The sequence below is a fragment of the Amphiura filiformis genome, chromosome 4 (genome assembly GCF_039555335.1).
Source record: "Amphiura filiformis chromosome 4, Afil_fr2py, whole genome shotgun sequence".
Classification (NCBI taxonomy): Eukaryota; Metazoa; Echinodermata; class Ophiuroidea; order Amphilepidida; family Amphiuridae; genus Amphiura; species Amphiura filiformis.
In genome coordinates, this window is record NC_092631.1 from 73,557,278 (window position 1) to 73,578,647 (window position 21,370).

The 21,370-nt window shown below is 36.8% G+C and overlaps 1 protein-coding gene across 4 annotated transcripts; it reads left to right on the top strand.

Annotated features, from left to right (window-relative positions):
* Positions 1-1,240: 1,240 nt before the first annotated feature.
* Positions 1,241-20,736, top strand: LOC140151394 (uncharacterized). Of its 4 annotated transcripts, none has more exons than XM_072173720.1 (11): positions 1,241-1,259; positions 4,338-4,444; positions 6,167-6,389; positions 8,227-8,526; positions 9,387-9,562; positions 10,831-11,119; positions 11,887-11,928; positions 13,296-13,525; positions 14,210-14,423; positions 15,261-15,353; positions 16,268-16,669. In XM_072173720.1, exons 2-11 carry the CDS (start codon positions 4,373-4,375, stop codon positions 16,483-16,485), a joined length of 1,857 nt encoding a protein of 618 aa, XP_072029821.1. In that variant the 5' UTR covers positions 1,241-1,259; positions 4,338-4,372; the 3' UTR covers positions 16,486-16,669. The 4 variants fall into 4 exon arrangements, with proteins under 4 accessions (XP_072029821.1, XP_072029824.1, XP_072029820.1 ...); XM_072173723.1 differs by lacking the exon at positions 1,241-1,259 and adding an exon at positions 1,472-1,587 and having other exon boundaries at positions 16,528-20,736; XM_072173719.1 differs by lacking the exon at positions 1,241-1,259 and adding an exon at positions 1,475-1,587.
* The last annotated feature ends 634 nt before the right edge of the window (positions 20,737-21,370 follow it).

Below are 21,370 nucleotides of genomic sequence, written 5' to 3' on the forward strand. Positions count from 1 at the left end.
GGTGACCTTGACCCACTAACCAAACCTACTGGAATTTGAAGACCGCCAATGACCATCCCTCCACCAAATTGCATCACTTTACATCTTATCAGTTCCGAGATATTTCACCCGCAAGCTCGGACGGACGGACGGACGGACAGATCGACGGACGGACGGACGGACGGACAACCAGGAAACATAATACCTCCGGTGGAGGCATAAAGATCGTAAATTTAATTTCTTGAAACGTGCCGGCGAAACGATATGTCAGTAGATGTCATTATGTTTATGATAAAGACTGAAGTCTTGCTGGCAGGACTATAGCATGGCATGATGGGCTCTCGTTTTAACTCGTATATTCTCGCCCAACTCATGAATATTTATTATTTTACGTCATCAACTGAAGCTAAATTTTTCGATCTTTCCAGTCATACCACACGTCACAAGACATCATGCATCATTTGATCACAAAAAAATGGTGAAAATTCCTGTTTCTTGTAGCGTGAATTTCGGTACATTTTTACTACATTTTAAACATCAAAATCATGTAAATTACTCATAAAATATTAAGATTGCATTTTTGTTCAGGTGATTTAATGAAACTTTGGTGTGTTTTTAAGACAGTTTTGTAAAGCTTACTGGCAGTTTCATCCGCGGATTCGTGCAGTAGCCACATTATGACATGCCATTTTACTGTGTTATTGATTGGATGCTGCATGTTTCCAACATTTCATATCTACCAGAACGTCCAGAAGTTGACAGACAGAAATGTGTCATCATCAAAAGGGAAAATGGGCTAACTTCCTTATACTTTGGTCTATTGAGCTGGGGTTTTCACCATTCTCTTTCTTTTTTGATGCTCTTTCCAGGGATACCAAATTTGTTAGTTGAAGAAATCCAAAATCCACCGGACTCGCTAATCGTACTAGATTGAATCATGAATCATTCATTGAATGATACTAAAGAAGTGATACCAAAAAAAAATACACATTGCCTAATTTTGCATTTTAAAATTAAGTGTAAAGTCATGATTGAAACTGCTTTCACAAAGAAGCTGCTCGTGGATGAAAGCATTCATGTAATATGGTATTGTGACTTCATCTGTAATAAAATAAAGAAAAAACTTAAAAAGCTTACAAAGTTCTGCAGCCACATGCACCAAATTGACCGACTGTGGAGTGGATGACCGGCTGCACATACCGGAAAGCACAGACACGGGCTGTTGCAAACAACTTCCGGCAGCAGGCAGCAGCCCGGAAGAAAAATATATTCTGACGAATGTGGGTTTTTCCCAAACAAATTTCCTTCTTTAAAGACGATAACTGCTTACGCCCAATATTGTGTAATTCCAGATCTTTCCGATACATCATGTCGCGTTGTAATTGAGCCGGAAAACTAAAAATTATCATGTTATATGTTTAACTAAAGTTTAAGCTTACTGAAATTATCATGAATATTTTTAAGTAAGCTTACCAAATTTACTAATATTCGCTTACTTAAAATATAACTTAAAATAACACATTAATGTGTATAACTATAGCAAAGTGCCAGTTTCAGTGCAGAACCATAAGTCGACTGGTTTTATTAAATTAAAGCTGGCAAGATCAGGTAAGTGTAATTACTAATTGACTGTTGTAATTAAAATTATGGATAATGTTGTTCTTCTTCTTCCTCTATACGTGCATACCTCAAATTGAGTATTGTCGCACGGGCTTAACGTGCACAGTTTTTTACCTATGCACGATCCTGGAACCTAGGATTGATTGCAGATATCAGAAACGGGGATGGTCCCCCTTCTCTTTGCGAATAACTTAACGTGCACAGAGTTTGACTTTTCCTGTACATGGAACCAACGGCTTTACGTGACTTCCGAATCATGGACGAAGCACATACACTACCTATCTGTACGTGCTTAGCAGTGTATGGGGGCGAGAAGAAATTCTTCAATTAAATTCCGAAATTAAATAACTGAACTTAATTGAAGGATTCCTGACCATATAGGAACTTTTCCGGATGGAAGAGAATTTTCGCCTAAGGCAAGCCCAAGGCTCGAACCCTCGTCGATCGTATCTCACGGCCGGCAGCGCAACACCTTAACCACTCGGCCATCTCGCCCTTGTTTGTTTGCTTGCTACGTCATTGTCAGTTCCTGTAGCCTGTGTGCACAGTGCCTGTCCGTACTCGAAGGCTACTGTTGCTTGAGAAGTCTAACCACAAAATTGTCCACCGATATTAAGCTTCAATTCACATTCAAGGCTAGAGACCATTGCATTCGAAATCTTAGCAGAATAGCTGAAGCACAACACCTTGACAAAGCAATGTAAGTTAAGAAGTAAACACAGCTAGTCTTGTGTGAGCATAGCCTCTATCGCATATCTTTGATTTGCGTTAGAGACCCGACCATAGAGGTTATTGTGCGGACCGATTCACAAAGATGCGCCGGCATATAAACATTGATAAAATGCTTCATTTTTCACAAACACACTTTCATAAGCGTGTCATTATAAGCTTAATTAAGTTCAACCCTACCTTTTGACATCTTTGATACATACGATCCTCAAACATAAGATGATATATGAAGCCTAATTCAGCGCTGCTTACAGTGCCGCTTATCGTAGCTGTCACATCATGGAAAATAATCTCAACCTATGAGATAATTGTACACACGTAAATTCTGGTGATTTATGACTGGACAGTCACTTAGTAGGTACGAGATTACCTCATTCAGATAACACCTGTTATGTTTTTCGATCGATGAACCAGCCAGGGCATTTCGATCAAGGACACGGTCCAAGGCAAACTCGACCACATGCAAATTCGGTCCCTGTATAAAACCACGTTTTTATGTGTAAGGGGCGCACCATTAGATATCAAGGGGGGAGCTTGGTAGATTGTTGAAAAAAAATTGTTCCACTGGCAAAAAAAAATGTTGATGTCAAGGGTGAAAATGTCACAGTTAGTGAAGAAAAATTAACCTCATAGAGCTTTTAAGTAGCAATTTTTTTTCGCGAATTTGCTCATTTTTCATCATTATATAAGGCCTAATAGTAATAAAAATTTCTGGTAACCCGACCGACCGTGTAAAACCCTTGCGACTCAAGTAATTTTATCCAATTATGTTCAAAATAAAAAATAATTGCTCACGACCGACCGGGTGTCTACAATTCTCCTCATCAGAAACTACATTATTGGTAAAAATATGGGACGCACCATTTGAATTCTCGGGGTAGTAAGTTTTTGACTCTCACTCGATCCAGTTCTCAGACTTTTTGAACCCGAACTCGAGTCCCAATTTCCGCCTGTACCGATGGCTGGCTCTGGACCTGTACGGTACCTGTACGTGCAGCCAGCATACGAGGGGAGGGGGGGGGGCACGGTCAGTATCGTCCCTATTTTTACGACCCTTCCTTTTCTCTTTTCTCACCATCTTCTCGTCCCATTCTCACTTCTCCGTCCCCATTTTAGGTGTCGTGTGTGGGGGTAGGGGGTCTGCCCGACACCCCCCTTGCTGGCTACGCTACTGCCTGTACCCATGACTCACGGGTCCGGACCGAAACACGGCCTTGGACCTGTACCCCAACAACTCGTGCCTAATAGGCCTACTACCAGTCTGCTTCTCTCCCTCGTTGTTTCTGTCCAGTGGCGTAGTGTCATAGGCGCATGGGGGGAGCACGTGCCCCCAATTGATCTGAAAATTTTAGAAAATCCCATAGTAAAATTGCCAAAAACGGCTTGTGCCCCCAATCAGGGGGGCTCATAATCATTGCACAGCCACAGCACATTGTGTCTTCTAATTAACATGGCATCTACACATAAAAACCTAAGTGGGTTTATACAGGGGCCGAATTAGTTTGTGGTCGAGTTGGCATGGGCCCGAGCTGACGATTCCTTCTATTCATGTGTTGTATCCATTAAACATGCGATCACCGGAAAAGAAGGGAGAGATTTTTATCACAAATTGTGCCGAAATATTCATGTGAGTCTTATGCCACCAACACGTATACTAACAGAATGGTAAGTGAAGTTAGATAAAAGGGGGTTATTTCAGGGTATGTTTATCATGCTGTATTGTCATTATAATTTATGTGGTCTCTTACGTAATATGTTTACCCCCCGAAATTAGATACGAAAGGACACTAGCCACGAATGCGAATTTGTGGCTAGTGTTTCTCGAGCAAAGCTAATCACGACGGGTGATTGCATCAAATTGTTGCTAAAATAAAGTTAACGCATCAAAATAACTTTCACCCAAATCACGACATTTAACAGAATAAGAAGTTGCAAAGAATGTCACCGCTAACTAATGAATATTATTATCTAATGAATACCTAATTTGGTGATATTTTTGTTGGATATAGTGATCAAGTGAAATCCTACCAGTCTGTCACCAATCATGACTAGTCCACAAGATGATATAGAAATAGATGCAGACCAATCTAACCAAGGAGATGGGTCGAACATACAGGTAGGCATGCTGCGATAATCACAGCCTTCGTAATTCCCACTGTTTATGTGTTTCATTAGAGGAAAGGTTTCATATATCATGATATTAGCAAGAGGTAATAAAGTAGAAACAGAAGTACATGTGCTACCCAATAGCCATTCTCCACCTTGAAGCAGATATAGGTGTATGTATAACACTTAGTAATCTGCTCAGCAAAAACATAGTTGGCAGTGGTGATACAAACCCACCCTTTTTATTTCAAACCCACCCTTTTTATTTTATACTAAAACTCTGATACCCACCCTTTCTAAGCGTGGTTACTGATCATAGATAAGTGGTTATGGTGGTCTAGGAGGTGCAGATTTGCATCCAAAGAGAATTACATATATTGAAGTTTTAGATGACCAAACAGAATGGGATTTGAATATTTTTTTGTTTCATTTAGTGTCATTCAATCGGAAATAACAGTAAGCTTTGAGATTGCAATAATTGTTGACTTCTAAACCCACCCTTTTTATCAGTGACCACGCTTTATATTTGGACACACATTTTAACCAGTTTTTTTTTTTCAAACCCACCCTTTTAGGCATTTTGTTGACCCTTCGAACCCACCCTTTCTAAAGTGCATGTTACCAACTATGAGAAAGATGCATGTACTGTTATACTTGCTGGGTATACTGCAAGGGTAGAAATATGGTTAAGGTGTTTGGCAAGAACCAGTTGATTCATGCAAATTATCTTGTAGTGTGCAGACCTGAAACTTTTACAACAAGCAACTCTGATTAATAATAATAATAATATAAGATGCTTGCACCCAATACCAAAATGGCCTGTAGGCGTTAAATACAAAAAACCTGAATACTACAGCAAATTTAAAACATTACACAAGGAAAGCTACAATAAGAGCATCATGCAAGTCTTTTGATGTTAATCTTTGCAAAAATCAAGTTTGAGATTTATACATCAAACTTTTAACCCTGATAGTGATCACTGTACAAGTATATATCACCCAAAATTTGCAGTTTGATATACTTCCAATTTACCCAGTAAAATAGAGTGATTTACAGTAACTATTAAATTTGCCTTTTCAGTAAAAATTGTGGAAGTTAAGTACCAAATAATTTCAAAGATCTATGCTCAAGTATGCTCAAGTGCAGCCAGTCATTCTTGCCTTCCCTGTTTATATTGTCCAAGTGGTACACATCTTTGGCTAAGGCTAATGAAAGTTGATGCATTGGGTCCTTTTTTCATACATTTGGATAAGAGAGGGAGTAAAAATAATTTCATTATTACACATGTCACTGATATCTAGCAGTTTACCAGAACCTGGATTACTGAGGCAACATAACCTGGATTACTACTTAGGCACATCTGTGGATCGACCTTGGAATAGATTCATCAGGATTGTAATGTCAAATTAAGATCAATAATTATGCAAACAAATCTAAAACTTCTACTCACTGTTAGACAGTTTCGTCACCCAGATCAGGTGATTTCGTCCGTAATGCAATGATCCACTGATTTGCCTGTGAGCATTCTAATCTATAGGGTTCTCAACAGGGGATTATATGTGATTTAGAGAATACACATATTACATATGCCTTCATCCTTGCATCACTGAGAAAGTCGCCCAACATCGGTGACTGTCTAACAGTGAGTAGAATTTGGATTTTCTGCATAATTATTTAACTTAAAATGCCAGACAGGTTCTTTTGTTATTTATTGATATTGTTCTGGCGTTAGTCCTTACAGTCACCACAAGACTTACTTGATGGTGCTAGACAACTATTACCTGATGGGGCAAGACAACTGTCCTTTGAAGCTGTCATAGATGACATGAAACACCTCCATCTGCAGAGTAAAGAACACATTGATCATTTGGAACTGAGGCTGAAGAAAGCCATAGAGGAGAAAGAGATATGGATGACACGATGTCAGAGGATAGAGAGTATGCTGGCAGATGCAGGTTTGTCATGAACTTTATATTTGTTAGTTAGGAATTCACATTGAATTCTCGCGTTTCACAATACGATGCGCCTCCAGCGGTCGCTGGGTCGAGGCCAAAATGCGCAGTGCATCACACGTGGAAAAATGTCGACATCCAAAGCCCACATAATACCAATACAATACAGGAACATACATCATTGTGGGTTTAAATGTCATTATAATGATGTTACATGCGAATGCACACTAAAACAACAATTTACAATTATAGTAGATCCATTTTCTATGTATTGATCACAGGGAATCCTTCGTGGAGCTGTTTTCAACATATTTATTATCACACTTGTGCGAAAATTCAATAGCAGCTAGACTGGCGATGTCGACTCTGGAGTCAAAAATTTGACTGCCAAGAGGAACCTCTGGCGGCACATCGTATTGTGAAACGCGAGCATTGATGGCCAACCAGCAGCCTGTGGCCTATATGTATGCTGCCGCTGCCCTCAGTCATATCCAATGCAGCCCACAAAACCTTTTACTACAAAATATAACATTATAAATGATATAAATTCCCATCCTGGCCTGGTCTGTGAGAATGTTATATCAGGTTTTTCTAGCATTTTGAGTTACAGGGGATGGTTAATGCTTGTGCTCACCACTTCTAACCACTACAGCACTTATGTGCTATTACCGTAACCACTCGGGTATATAAGCCCACCCCCCTAGATGGCAGATTTCACTTCAAAATGGGGGTAGGCTTATACCCGGGGAGGGGCTAGTACTTGAATTTAGAAATAAGAAAAATCATCCCCATTTGTATATGCCCAATGTACCAGTAATTTCTATCATCTATGTCAATTTCTTAACATTCTAAGTGTGGAATGTTAATTATCAGCTGATATTTTTTTTTATTTGTTCTTAAATGTGAGAGAAAAGCATTGATTTGATTTAAAGAACTTGGCCAAAATTTAGTACTGGGCTTATAGCCGAGTGTACCCTTGTTCCCAGAATGTTTTACAAAATAGGGGGTGGGCTTATACCTGAAGGTGGGCTTATACCCGGGTGGTTACGGTATAGCACACATATGCATGGTATAATAATATGCCAACTAGCCTACCATTTGCCAGGTAGCAAGCTTCATAAAGTAGATAACAATATAACTCATGTCCAAACAAAAATAATGCTACTGAGAGAATGTTTTACAGGACAGGAATCCAAACATATCCAGTATTGCTTTGCAAGGAATCCTGCTGAGGACACAAAACAGGATCACAGCATTTTGCCAGCTTTTTTTCTGCAGATGGTCAAAACCCAATTTAGATTGCAATATTAAGTAATCTTATTGTTAACCATTTTGCATCAAGTTCAAACATGTTTATTTACTCTCTCTGATTCTTTTAGGTGGTTATTACTTCTTTTGAAACTGATTACTCCTTCTCTCTTTTTTGTCTACCATGGTGCCAAGGAGAAGAACATATTAAAAGACAAATAATTTGATGCTTGCATGCACAGTGTTGGAGAATTATGCTCCTATGTTCCTGAGGGTTGTAAAAAAGCAAATAAACTATGCCCAGTGAATAGTTTTGATGTAATTCTTAAAAGGAGGACATAGCTAATTCAATGACACATTTTTAACCATTCAGATGGTAGGAATCTATATGAGGCATATGGGAGTAGTAAAAAAACAAGTGAACTGTGCCCGGGGAATAGTTCAGTTTTGATGTAATACTTAAAAGGGGTGACATAGCTAATTCAATGACCACATTTTCAACCAATCAGATGGCAGGAGGTATATAATATGAGGTATATAATAGAGAATCTACACATACTGAGTATTCAATTTCTTTATCATCTTTACCTAGGCGATAGAGATGGCAATGTTGCAGGCCACCACATCGATGGTACAAAGCAAGTTGAGCATTTTCTCCAAGAGAATGCTTTCCTCAAAGCTGATAATAAAAGACTCAGGGAGCAGTTAGAAGTCATGAATCAGGCCAGGAATGAAAGCACAAGTAGCGATGGTGCTGCATTTATTGATAGCGTCTCAGATGAAGAAGAGCCAAGAGCAGCAACACAGACATCAGATCATCGCCATACCCGTCCAGATCAACATGAAATGACTCTTGATGCTGATCCAGTACCATCACAAAGTACTCCATTGGGTATGTATTTAGGATAGGAGCATTAATTCAGTACATTATTCCTGGCAGACATTCTCTGATACTTTTAAGAATGGTGCATCATACACGTCATACACAGAATACAGCGTAGCTCATGCGTGGCGTACCTCATGCATGATCAATCAACTTATGTAAAAAATTTACAACAGGAAAAGCAAATTGGTGTTTTTTATGCGGAGAAACTGGAACTGAAAAGCCCCTTGTATAAACCAATAGGGATTTCACAAGGGTGTCCCCTTTGACAGTCGTCAGAAATGGGTAAGTGCACTCGACTGAGAAAATCCTGAATTAAATTCCTAATACAGTCCTAATACAACCTCCCTTACCTGGACCTCTTTTATACAGATCTCTCTGTTATCTGGACATGTGATCTTCATAGAAAAATGTGTTTTTAATGCTTTGAGATTTGATTTCATGTCCTGAAGCATTTAGAAGGCCATAACTCTGTGGCATAAAACACTCAAATACCATCTTTCATTGTTATTACCCCATTTTGAGTAACCGTTTGTTGTCTCAATGTTAGCACTTCAGACACTCAATGCAGAATTACATATAATTGAATTTTCTGGATTTTTCACTTATCAGGCCAATGCTTGGTCCCATCAAGTTGTACCGTACATTTAAATAGTATTTAATTCCAAACGTTGAAATTGACTTTCAGCACACAAATTCACTAACCCTGATTTTTTTTATCCCAATCTAGTTCTGGCAAGTTTTTAATTTTTTTTTTTGAGGGGGGAGGGGGGGTTATGTTGTTGCTTTTCCCACTTGTTTTACAAATTGTTTTGTCTGATTATTTAAGCTGTAACTAATTTATGTTGTTGTTGTTGTCGTTACTGTAGACCAAAGTGCAACTGTTGCCGGGACACCTCCTCTTCAACATCAGTCATCTTTGTCAGGAAGACGGGGTATACCCATGCAGCAATTGCCAGCAGACGGCCCTGCATATGTACCACCAAACTATTCATCTGCTACTGCAGATTCACAAGTATCTAGCAGCTCACTGGATGATGGTGATGTAATTAAGTAACATAATATTAGTCATCATAAACAGTGTGGCTGGCTAGTGTCCCCTCCAAAGGATGTAACCCTCTCATGGTTCATTTTAATTCTGAATACACCATAGGGAGAGTTGAAATACTGTAAAGATTCGCCTAATGGCGCTATGGGCTTACTCGACATAAGTGAAACATTCCCACCAGCAAATAGTACCTCCAAGAATAGCAGTGCTTTTACACTGAAGGAGCTACCCTGTATAAAAGATTTCAAAGTAGGGAGCTCTCAATTTGCACATGAAATTTATCCCAAGACAAAGAAGCCCTAGTGCACCATTAGGTGAACCTTGATGGTATAAATTTAATCTACAGATCTTACCAAGTAAGATTTTTCCCTGCCAATATCCAGCAAGACTTGGACCCACTGGGGTTTGAACCCAGACCACCAGTGCCATAACTATTGCATCACACTCTCACAGGAAGGCACTCATAGTAGGTACTTTATATAGTGGTGTATTTGAGTCGCAATGGATTCAACAACTTTGTTAATTCCTCCGACAAGATTGAAGAGATTATTAGTGATTGCTACACCAGAACACTCTAAAATTCATAGAAGTTCAGATTTGTGCAAAAAAAAAAAAAATTAATTGACACATATTGCATCTTACATGCCTATTTGGATGGGGAAACTGCTCTTCATAGATAATTTTCATCACATTAGTACAGGTTTTTTTTCTTGTGCATCCCCTAGAATAATTTACCCTACCGTCTGTCTTTGATTGCGACACTGACCCCCAGACAATCCAATACCTAATTGTAGGACAGTAGGTCAACAGAGTTTAGTGTAAGGACAGGACAAAAGAAGAGGATTTACCCAATAATTTAAAGTGGCACTTAATTCAAGCAATGACCAGAGAAGATGCCTTACACTTCCCATAATGCATTTGTTCCCTGTACTCATTTGCTATTCAGTGCAACTTGGGTCGATAATGACAAGAAATACCTCAATTGCAAAATGGGGAGGACCTCTGTTAGTTGAAGTATTTTTGGTCAGTATCTACCCATTATGATTTTTGTATTGAATAGCAAATCAGTACAGGAAAGAAATGCATTATGGGAAGTGTAAGATATCTTTTCTGAAGGGATTAACATTGTATTCTCTTATAATTCATTACTGTATTATATTAATGCCCAGTTTATCAACAAGCTAGCCTATGTGTCATTAAATATTGGTATCCATTTGATGTTTTTCTTTATCTACCATAAGCTATTAATTATTTTACCTCAACAGAAACCGCCAAATGACGAAATGTTCATGACCTTGGCTAAAAAGTTAAGCCGCACAGAATACAAAGTGATTCTCCGAAAACTTGGTGTAAGCGATAACAAACTGGAAGACATAGAGCACAAGTACCCAGGAGATGCTCAGGAGGTCCGTTTTCAGTCTCTGAAAGAATGGAGAAATAAGAAGGGTCGTGTAGCCACAATCCGCAAGTTAGTCGATGTTATGTTTGGGGAAGATATGAGGAATAAGGCAGAGGAGTTCTGCGGCATATACAACCTCTCTTATCTTGTTAACGGTAATTATTTAATAATTTGTAGAATTCTAAGACTAATTAACACATGCAAGTTGAAACTCATCCGTTTACTTCATCAGCTGCTATGACTGCTGGTTGACGTTGGCAGTAGTAGAGTCACATGATCGATCAATGTCATAACGACTCATGTGGCTCCATGTAACTATATAAAATTTGAATCTTCTGAATATCGTATATATAATTTATTAAATGAATTCTGGTGAACTCCTTAGCACACAACTGATGACTTTCAGGCATACAGTTATTACCAGGGACAGGCGATTTGCGCGGAACTTTTTTTCCGCGCAATTCCGCGCAATTGGCCATTTTTTTTCCTATGGGCAGGTATACATGATTTGCACTGAAAAATGAGTTCCGCGCAATTTGCTATTTTTTTCCGCGCAAATCGCCTGTCCCTGGTTATTACCTTCCCATCACTCACCGGTAAACTGTTGAGTTACCCAGGAACTGGGGAGGGATGGGGCACTCCCATATGGACATATTCATCACACATGATTCTCTTTTTTTTAAAGTCAAACATACGCAAAGTTATACCCAATGAATTAAACCAGTATTGGTTTAATTCAGATACCTGTTGAACATTTTGATGGAATTTGTTAATGTTAATTCATGGTATCATGACACTGAGTATATTTGAAAATTAATATATTCACAAACTGTCCAGACCCTATGCTGATTTTATTTTACTATCCATTTTCAGGACTAAATATCATGTAAATACCAATGTTGTTTTGTTTTTATTGTAACAGAATATGACAACATACATGGTGTTGACGATGATGATTCAGTTGGTAAGTGTTAGCATTTTGCATCATCATGAAAACAACTCACATTGGTTAAATAATTTGCTCTATCAGGCATTTTGTAACCAGATGCCTCCCTGAGGCTTGCTGTTCTGCTAAAAAAAATTGTAACATTTTTATCTGAACAGACATTGAATACACAAAGGAGTCTAAAATTAATCATTTCATAGACTCCTATAGTCTGCAAGATTCATAACCATTGTGAAATTTAATGTAAAAGAAAATACTAATTTGTTCTATTTCTAAATATAACATTACATTCGTAGCAGCTCATAATTGGGGCTTAATTAAATAAACTCAGAGCAGCAGTATTATTTTTGATCAGATTTAATTTTGTTCACATTTTTAAAAATGGTTTTGCAGTTTTAATCTTAAAAATGAGTTTTGCACTACCCAATTATTACACATAATGCAAAGTTTTGCCATCAAGTCCTTTTGAGAGCCTTTTGATGGACCCCTTTCCACTGCGCCCAAATTATTGTGGGAATGTTTCAGACCTAAATTTACATGATGTAGCAGTAATGTTTGTAATTGCTTATTTTACTACTGAAATTTTGGAATTAATCAAGAAGTTTTTTTTGCCAAATCCAAATCTTTTAATCACAAATCTGAGCTTTTGCAATTTTGGCTGATTGCTTGATATCACAAATGATCTGGTCTACTGCAAAATTTAGCTGCTGATACATCCTCATTACTCTTAAGTAAAACAGTGGACTAGATCATTTATGATCAAGCCATCAACCAAAATAGCAAAAGCTCAGATCCTTGATTAAAAATAAAATTGGATTTGGCTAATTTTTTCTTTCTTTTTTTTAAATATTATTTTATTGCCAATTTGTGGCCTGTAGGCCGAATTACATACAATAAATTACAATATGAAATACACATGAGAACAATAAGAATTAAATATTTAAGCAAGAATTGCACAAGATATAAAACACACAAAAATATACAATTGGGTATAAAATCATTTTTTGAAATATTGCACTTTTTAACATTGAAATATTGCACTTTTTAAAGTTCTACTCTTGATCAGTTGCAACAATCCTATTAAATGAATTCCTTCATTGAGGTTTTGAATTGGTTTCATTAAAAACTGGTACACAAGAAACTATGATTCATAAAAATATTTTTGAGCCTTTTAGTTTTTAACTGTGAGAAGCAGGAAAATAAAACCTTTTCAAAAATGTCCCACTATAGAATACCAATAATTGCAAGTCAAATGATTGATTACAAGGAAATCTATTTCCTCTATCTAGGACATTTTTACACCGTAAAGGTAAAATATGAAACAAGTAAGCTACTAAAAATGTGACAAAATTCATGATTATTGACTTCTTTTTTGTTGTTGTCAGATCCAGTAACACCTGTTACACCTGGAGTTCCTGAAGTAGATGGTCCACTGGAACCAGAACGAGAGATAGGGCCACTAGAGAGGATCATTGCCCCACTAATGCACCAACAAGAGAGCTTTGGAGAAGATTATGAACTGTTGTTAGAAGGGAGAAATTTTACAGCATTGCAAATGGAGGAGTTTATGAAAGACCAAAAGTGGGGAAATGGAAATAAATTAACCTTTAAACAGGTATTCAAACATAACATCAAATGTAACATAGAAGTGGATAGTTAATTTTAAATGTGGTACTTTGCAAACATTTTTGGGGAGAGAGTTCTTCCCATTGTGTTTGTACAGAGTATTTACCAAGTTAAAGGTAACAAATATTTATCTCAGATATTTGAAAGGTATCATATGCATGTAGCATAAAACAATATGCACATTATTGGGTGGGGGGGGGCACAAAGTCAAAAGGAAAATAAATCAGGATCAGGATAAAAAACATAATGAACAAAGATGCTAGAACCTACAAGATGTGATTGAATCAGGGGTGGGGTACATTATATGTAGGGGCAAGAGCATATTAAAGTAGAAGGCATGTGTCTGTCCATGTTCCCATTTGTAGGCCAAATCTCGCTCCCAATGACCATTTTTTGCCACTTACAGTCCCTAGTTTTATGTTACAACAAGCCAATAATTGAAGGTCTATACCTTAACTTGGAAGTGTGAATGCACACCCCCTTTCCAAATAGAATATAGAACTTGCTCAGGCCATTTAAAATGGCAACACAGATGTATGATGGCATTGTCCATTGTTGACAAGATAATTGACAAAATGAACTTCTAGAAACACTGCACCAGACTGAACAAAAGATAAGAATTTATTATTCTTAGATTGAATACCATATGTTTGATCAATTTTCTGTATATTAGGAAATGGAACTTCTTCACAACAATAGGACCATGCATAACATCCTCACCAGCTGGGCAGCAACAGTACACAGTATTTATGACAGTAATAGAGGCAGATACACAGAAATTGATAAGAGGAAGCATGTATGGAGAATGATGCAATCATTGCGCAAATCCCATCCAGATATTTACAGGAGTTTTTTAAAGGAAAAGATATTTCCTGGTGGAGTGCTAGGTATGTAGATAAATATATAGCTCGGAATTGTATTGCACATGGTACATTCCTTTTGGGCATGAAGTCCCAGTTTTGACCCCTAGTGTTAGCAGTTTATTGGGTTATTGGTTTAGGAAAGAATTATAAATCTGTAGATCTGTAGAAAGACTGACATGATATGAACAATGGGTTCAGAATAGCAGTCAAGATAGCTCAGTGGACAAGGCTCTAGAATCTGGTGTGTGAGGTACAAGTTTGAGCCCCAGCAGTGTTGGTAGTTTTTGTTCTCCTGAAAAATTGAGTTAATGTGAAATTTGCTTAGTCAAAGAACTTGCTGCTATAGTTTGTGCAGCTTGTAATTGGCAAAAATAAATGACACTCATAACATTTTGTATTGATATAAAATGATGTGCACACAGTTAGCGCCCCACTTATGCTAGTTGTGTGACTGACACACGTTTATGTGAATTTATACAAGAGTAAGTTGGGACTCACACAGTAGCAAAAACCAAATGAATTTTGCCAATTACAAGCCAAACAAACTATACATGTCACACTGTTGTAACCAGTACAAAACTCTGGAGCTAATCCTGCATTCTTCAAGGGTTTAATTTTTCAGTATGTTTAGGGTGTATAACATTATGTAGTATGTGCTAAGGTCTTTTGGGTTTTGCTTAGCGCAGCATAAATCACTATTTAAAAATACATACATTTTGTTGTTCAGATTAGCATAAGTATTAGGATGTAGAGTAGGATTGCATATTTGGAGTACTTTTACCGTCTGTTTTATTCTAAAGTTGCTTCTAATTAAAACCAATGGTCAAAGATAACTATTACCCTATTATGTTTTGTTTACAGGCGTTGATCCTATGATGGGACGCAAAATGGTGAACCAACTCAACTTTGGCCAGCATAATAAAATGAAACTTCTCCTACAGCAGACTCGAGAGGGTAAGTATGCATATGAGCTATATTATCACAATAATAAATAAATAATTTTGCCCATATTTTTGCTATTGCGGATTTTGACCATACAGGCACAACTGGGTGAATTATAGGTCTCTAAGAACGATTTTGATGGGTTACAAAATAGGGTTATATCATGTATTGAGCCAATCAGAGATATGGTTAGAATAGTAGGCACCTAAGGGGATTAAGCTTAGAATTGCAGATCTAAAAGCCCCACTTATCTCAAAACAAGTTGAGATTTTTATACCTCAAATATTTAGGTCTTTTGAGGGAAAAATGTATATCTTCAATACGAAAGGTCAAAATTTTCAAATGATGTTGACTTTTCCTCCCAGCTACATACATTTAAGTACATATCATTAGATTTATAAAGTTTACTTTGAGGGCTGCTAAATGTCTAAAATATCAATTTTAATAATTTGCCATAAAATTTGTATTATATTGCAAAAAAAATCAAAATTATTTGATATTAGAAATCTACTCAAATTCAGATTCTAATTTAATGTGTGTGATGTGCTCTTAGGTCCCTCAAAAATACTGCGCAAACATTGCTATGCGATCCCTTTAACATGAAGAAATTACAGCACATTAGCCTGTGGAGAAATGTACATAATCATGCAAAACTTGCAAATGCAAAATCAGAATCAACTGAAATTTGGGGAAGAAACTTTTTGTGGACATCTGCTCAAACGTAAGAGGATGCTAGGATCGCAGATTACTTATTTAACGATGAATGTTTGCTATCAATTATCATAACTTGAGCAGCATGTGTATGAATTGAAAATCCTTTTTGTGAAATTGACTTACCAATGTGTGTGTCTCTTATAAAACAAACCCCTGAAAATAATACTCTAACCTCTAACCATGCCTAACACAACATTTATTTCTCTGTGCAGATGGGAGTGACTGGCGAGCCCTGGCAGGCAAATTAGAGAATGTAGACCAAGGCATCATCAATACATGGGTTCAGAAAGGGCACGATGTAGGAGCAGAAAACACATTGAAGACATATGGTACATCCAGGAAAGGCACTGTGCAGAACTTGTACGAAGATCTCATTTCCATAAACAGATGTGATGTGGCACAGGTGTTGGAAGATGACCCAAAATTATAAACAGATTTTAAAAGTGTATTAAACGTTTATTTCTCCATGCAGATGGGAGTGACTGGCGAGCCCTGGCAGGCAAATTAGAGAATGTAAACCAGGGTATCATCAATACATGGGTTCAGAAAGGGCACGATGTAGGAATAGAGAATACTTTGCAGACATACGGTACATCCAGGAAAGGCACTGTACAGAACTTGTACGAAGATCTTATTTCCATAAACAGATGTGATGTGGCACAGGTGTTGGAAGATGAACCAAAATTATGAACAAATTTTAAAACTGTATTAAAGTTTAATTAAAGGAGTTTACCAGAGCTACGTGGATCACCCATTTTGAAGTGGTGCGAGGTTGGAAAAACCAAATTTCCGTCCGCTTTTGTTAATTTTTTTGTCCCATTTTCAGTCATTTTAATGACACTTTACTCTTTGCCATCCCAATTGTATGGGGGGCACTGACCAAACTAAACTTATGGCACATTTCAAACATTCTTGTACTTCTATATTTTTGTGTACAGTTATTGAATTTTATATGAATATGTTCCATTTATTTGATTGTCTTATAATTGGACTTCTGAATGCAAGGAGGTCATACATGTAAGTATTTTGTTATCACTATATATTCACAATAATTGAAATATACTATATGATCAGCTTGTAATAGGCGGGAATTATACAGGTTTTGTTGTAACAAAGCGCTTATGAGTCACACACTATGCAAAGCACAGTTCGCATAGGTACTGTGTCCACCTGTGTGTACGCCAGTCTATATCAATCCACAATGTTAATAAGTCCTGCCTATTACAAGCTGATTATAGTATATGTATGTACAGCTTTAATGTCTTATATCTTGAATACAACTCAATTATATATTGTACAGACAGTTTGTAGTACTAAAACAGCATTACAAAGTGCTTTTATATTTACAAATCATGAAATGGTTTGTTTGTTTGTTTGTTTTTAGTGGGAAGGTCACAAAATGACACCACTTGAAATACATGTAGTGGTTCATACATGTACCATGTTCGTTCTATTAACCGCCCATAAGTGCCCACCCAGTGACTTTACTACACATGATCATCCATCATTATGTGCAGGCTTCAGCTACATGTGATCTTCCATAATTATGTACAGGATCCAAATACAAAATTACGATATCAAACACGGAACCATCTGCACATAAAATCCATATTTTGGGCCATATTTAACATTATGCAATTATGTAAACAATATCAAATTGAAATAACCGCCCACCTAAGATACGTTTCCTAAGCACCTAGTGCGGTTAATGGAATGAATAGTAAAAGGAAAATATATTGATATATGTACTATGTAACCGCACACATAAAGACCAATTGTCTAATCATTGGCATTTTCTTATAGATGTGGTGTGATTGACAACCTAGTACTTATTTTTGTACTCAAATGTATAAAATACTGTGTGTCAGGTGTGTTTGTAGACTTGGCAGCTGTGATGCTAAGGGTTATGTAATGAATGGATTCTAAATCTAAAAGCTAGATATTGAAAATAGACGTTCTCAAATCAGATTTTAATAACTGTAAACTATTTTTAAAGCAAAAATTAAGTTACCGTCATAAAAACTACCCTTTTTCTAAAATGAATGAAACTTGTTTACAACTTCACATCTTTTGTTGCGGGTACTGCTAGTGCGTGCGAGTATTCCACACTGTGTGCGCATACAACTATGAGCGTGTTACGCGTTATCAACACTCATGATGGCGTGGGGTCGTCTACAGCCTGATAGGCGACACCCAAAATCATGCGATTGTCCAATCAGATTATGTGTCTACGTAATAGCCACGCCCACTGACTAAGAATATGGCTTGCTCAGGGGAGGCTAGGACTACCAGGTTGGCAGTCATTTGTTATGAATTATGACAGCGCAAAATTGAGAAAGTCTGTATATATATGCGCTATGTTTTATAGAGTTTATTGTAAAATAATATATGAATTGATTTATCGTTTATAAGTGAACATTATATAATCATGAAAATAACACAATTCTGAATGTATTAATTGTATTTCATAATTTCAAAAGTATTATCACTGTATATCCTAAAAAAGGAAACCGAAGTTGAAACTAGTGCAAAGTAGAGCTCTCCAGAGCTGGCAGGGAAGGTGGCGATATTTTTTTTCCTAGTCAACATTTGCATCACATAATACATTTACATGATATAATTTAGTATATGAGGCTGGATTGCACTGTGTTTAGTTTTGTACAACAGATTTATTGCCATAATTATTACCTCTTACTTAACAAAAGAAAAACAAATTAATTACAATTAAAATTCTACCAGGGTTCGAATCCACAACCTTTGGATTAACAGTCGAGAGCCTATACCACTACGCTACGAGTCATTCTGCCAGAAATGCGTTTGTTCATCATAGTTATTGATTATGGAATAAAGCGCATACACCCAATATACTATTACTTGTCTATACTAATAAATATGTATATAATCACCGATCAATAACGAACTTTGCCTCCAACTATGCGTTCCTATGCAAATGTTGACTAGTAAAAATAATATCGCGTGCAGGTGGAGCAAAGAAGGTGCTTTTAAGGCAAATCATTAGCAGCTGATTTTGTGTGCACCTGCAGAGAGAGATGGAAACATCTGCAGAAAGTTGACATGTGATGTGATCAAGCAAAATCAGTCGGAAGTCTGAAATATTGATTTTCAGATATAGCCAAACAAAGGAAATATTTCCTTTTGTTGCCTATTATTTTGGAAATACTTACTTCAACTGTTCATATCTTCAATTTCAATGGGGTTTTCTGCAAAATGTAGGGGAAAATTAAATATGCCCGACTTCAGACTGATTTTGCTTGATCACACCGCGTATGTGATGTGATCAAGTTGTTGTCTCTAATATTGTTTTTGAGATATTTTATTGTTCTGAACAACTCTAAATTGACCATCTCTCTGGAATAAAAGTCAAATGTGATGACATTTTCAGCAAAATAAAGCTCTGCAGATGACACATGAAATGAAATTTGATTTTGCTCAACAAACAACTCATTTTGCAGGTTACCGGTATAACTGATTTATGTATCTATGGATTGTACATGTATTTCTTAAATGATAGAGGTGAAATTATATCATTATATAGTTCCAAACTTCTTCAGTATTATTGATTTAAAGGACAATCAGTGATTTGCTCAATCAGAACATTAAATTGAATTCAAAATTACGATTTGGGTATTCGAATGTAAGTTCATACGTGCTGGTAATAAACAATTTCCAAAAGTTTAAACTGACTTTCAGCACAAAAATTCACTAACCTTGAATTTTCGATGTGTGACACACATCTTCATCAGAAGAAGTCCTAAGATGTTGTGATGGACTTGCCCTTTTGTTGATCATTGGCAACTTTTGGTCAAATGAGGGTGTTGTATAAGGTTGGCAATTCCAGTCCTTGATCGCGATTTAGTTCTGGCGATTTGGGTATTGTTAGAATGAACATAACATGTTCTAATAAACTGCAAATGGCAAACTTGGGAAAGTACTCTCTAATAAAGACAAACTCGGACAGTTAATATGATTGTTAAAGTGAGACTGATGAATTCGGAAACTGTGGTTAACATCTGATTGCACAAAGTAAATGCTGAGGATAGTCAATAATACATCCGAGTGCACATAGTCGATGCTGAGAATAGCCAATAACACAAATTATATGCTAAAAATTGCACATCATCAAATTATTATTATTGTCAATCATCTGGTCGTGCAGTTTGGCAAAATATATTTTATTCAGAAAATCTCTAATCATCCCTTAATAGTAGGGATGCCCACTCTCAATACAGTTTCCACTAGAACGATTTTTCATTTACTGTGTGCGTGCACTCACACACGTATTGTCTATGGAGAAACTGATCGATACCAGAAATCCCAGGCATGTTAAATGGCGTACATACTTGTTTTGATCCAAATGTAGGCCTATATCAGGGTGTTTAAAGAAATTCCTGATTCCACCAGAAAACATTCACCAAACTTTTTCCTGTTTGGTCAGTAAATAGAGAGGACCTTCCTGCATGAAGAGATCAACTTTTTTTAATGAAAAATTTAATGAGATGAGAACTACAACAGGTTGAAGTGACACCATTCCGTGCATCAGGTGTTCAACGCAATTATCTCCGAATTTGGAGTGAATCAGACAAGCAAACTTACATACTCATAAAATTTAACTATTTATGAAGACAAAATGTGTAGGATGTTAAGAAATTTAAGAATGTTTAAGCCTACATGGCCCATCTCAAATCATGCACTTCCCGTGCACTTCTCACTACCATGTCCATTTCATAGGGAGTATAAAAACCGGGGACCATCATGGCTTCCATGCACACAGTGTATTGCTCAATGTAGTAAAGATAACCTTTGAGTTGGAACAAATTTCTCAAAATTGGTAGTGATTAATGTTACCAAACTTATGCCATGATGAAATATAATAATTTTTGAAGATAAAATGTGCTGACCTTAAAAGATTGAACAATGTTTAAGACTACCGCTTTTCATTTGAAATAATGCACTTATTGTTCATCTCCTCTATGGAGATATTTTCCATGTCGGCCATCTATGATCATGCTTGAGGTTTCAACAAACAAACCATGGGTTTTGAGGTCTTATAGTTTTTGTTGTATGTCAACAAAATTGATTTAATTTTCAGGATGATCTTATTTTCATGTTGTTATAAGCAAATATAATGTTCCAGATAAGATAGTTAATAAATACATTAAGAAAAAGTACCTTAAAGTTGCACTTTCTGTTAGTATTCCTTTTTGGACTTTAACTTTTTAACATGTTCTAGCAGCCCTATATAAAACCGTGACACTCGAAAGGCCATATCTCTGGAATGAAACGTCCGATTAAGA

What these genes read in the sequence shown, in the direction of transcription:
- LOC140151394 (XM_072173720.1), top strand. Translation starts at nt 4,373, where the DNA reads ATGACTAGTCCACAAGATGATATAGAAATAGATGCAGACCAATCTAAC. An exon ending in GAGTATGCTGGCAGATGCAG is followed by an intron (nt 6,390 to 8,226) that starts GTTTGTCATGAA and finishes ATCTTTACCTAG; the next exon opens with GCGATAGAGATGGCAATGTT. An exon ending in GCTCACTGGATGATGGTGAT is followed by an intron (nt 9,563 to 10,830) that starts GTAATTAAGTAA and finishes TTACCTCAACAG; the next exon opens with AAACCGCCAAATGACGAAAT.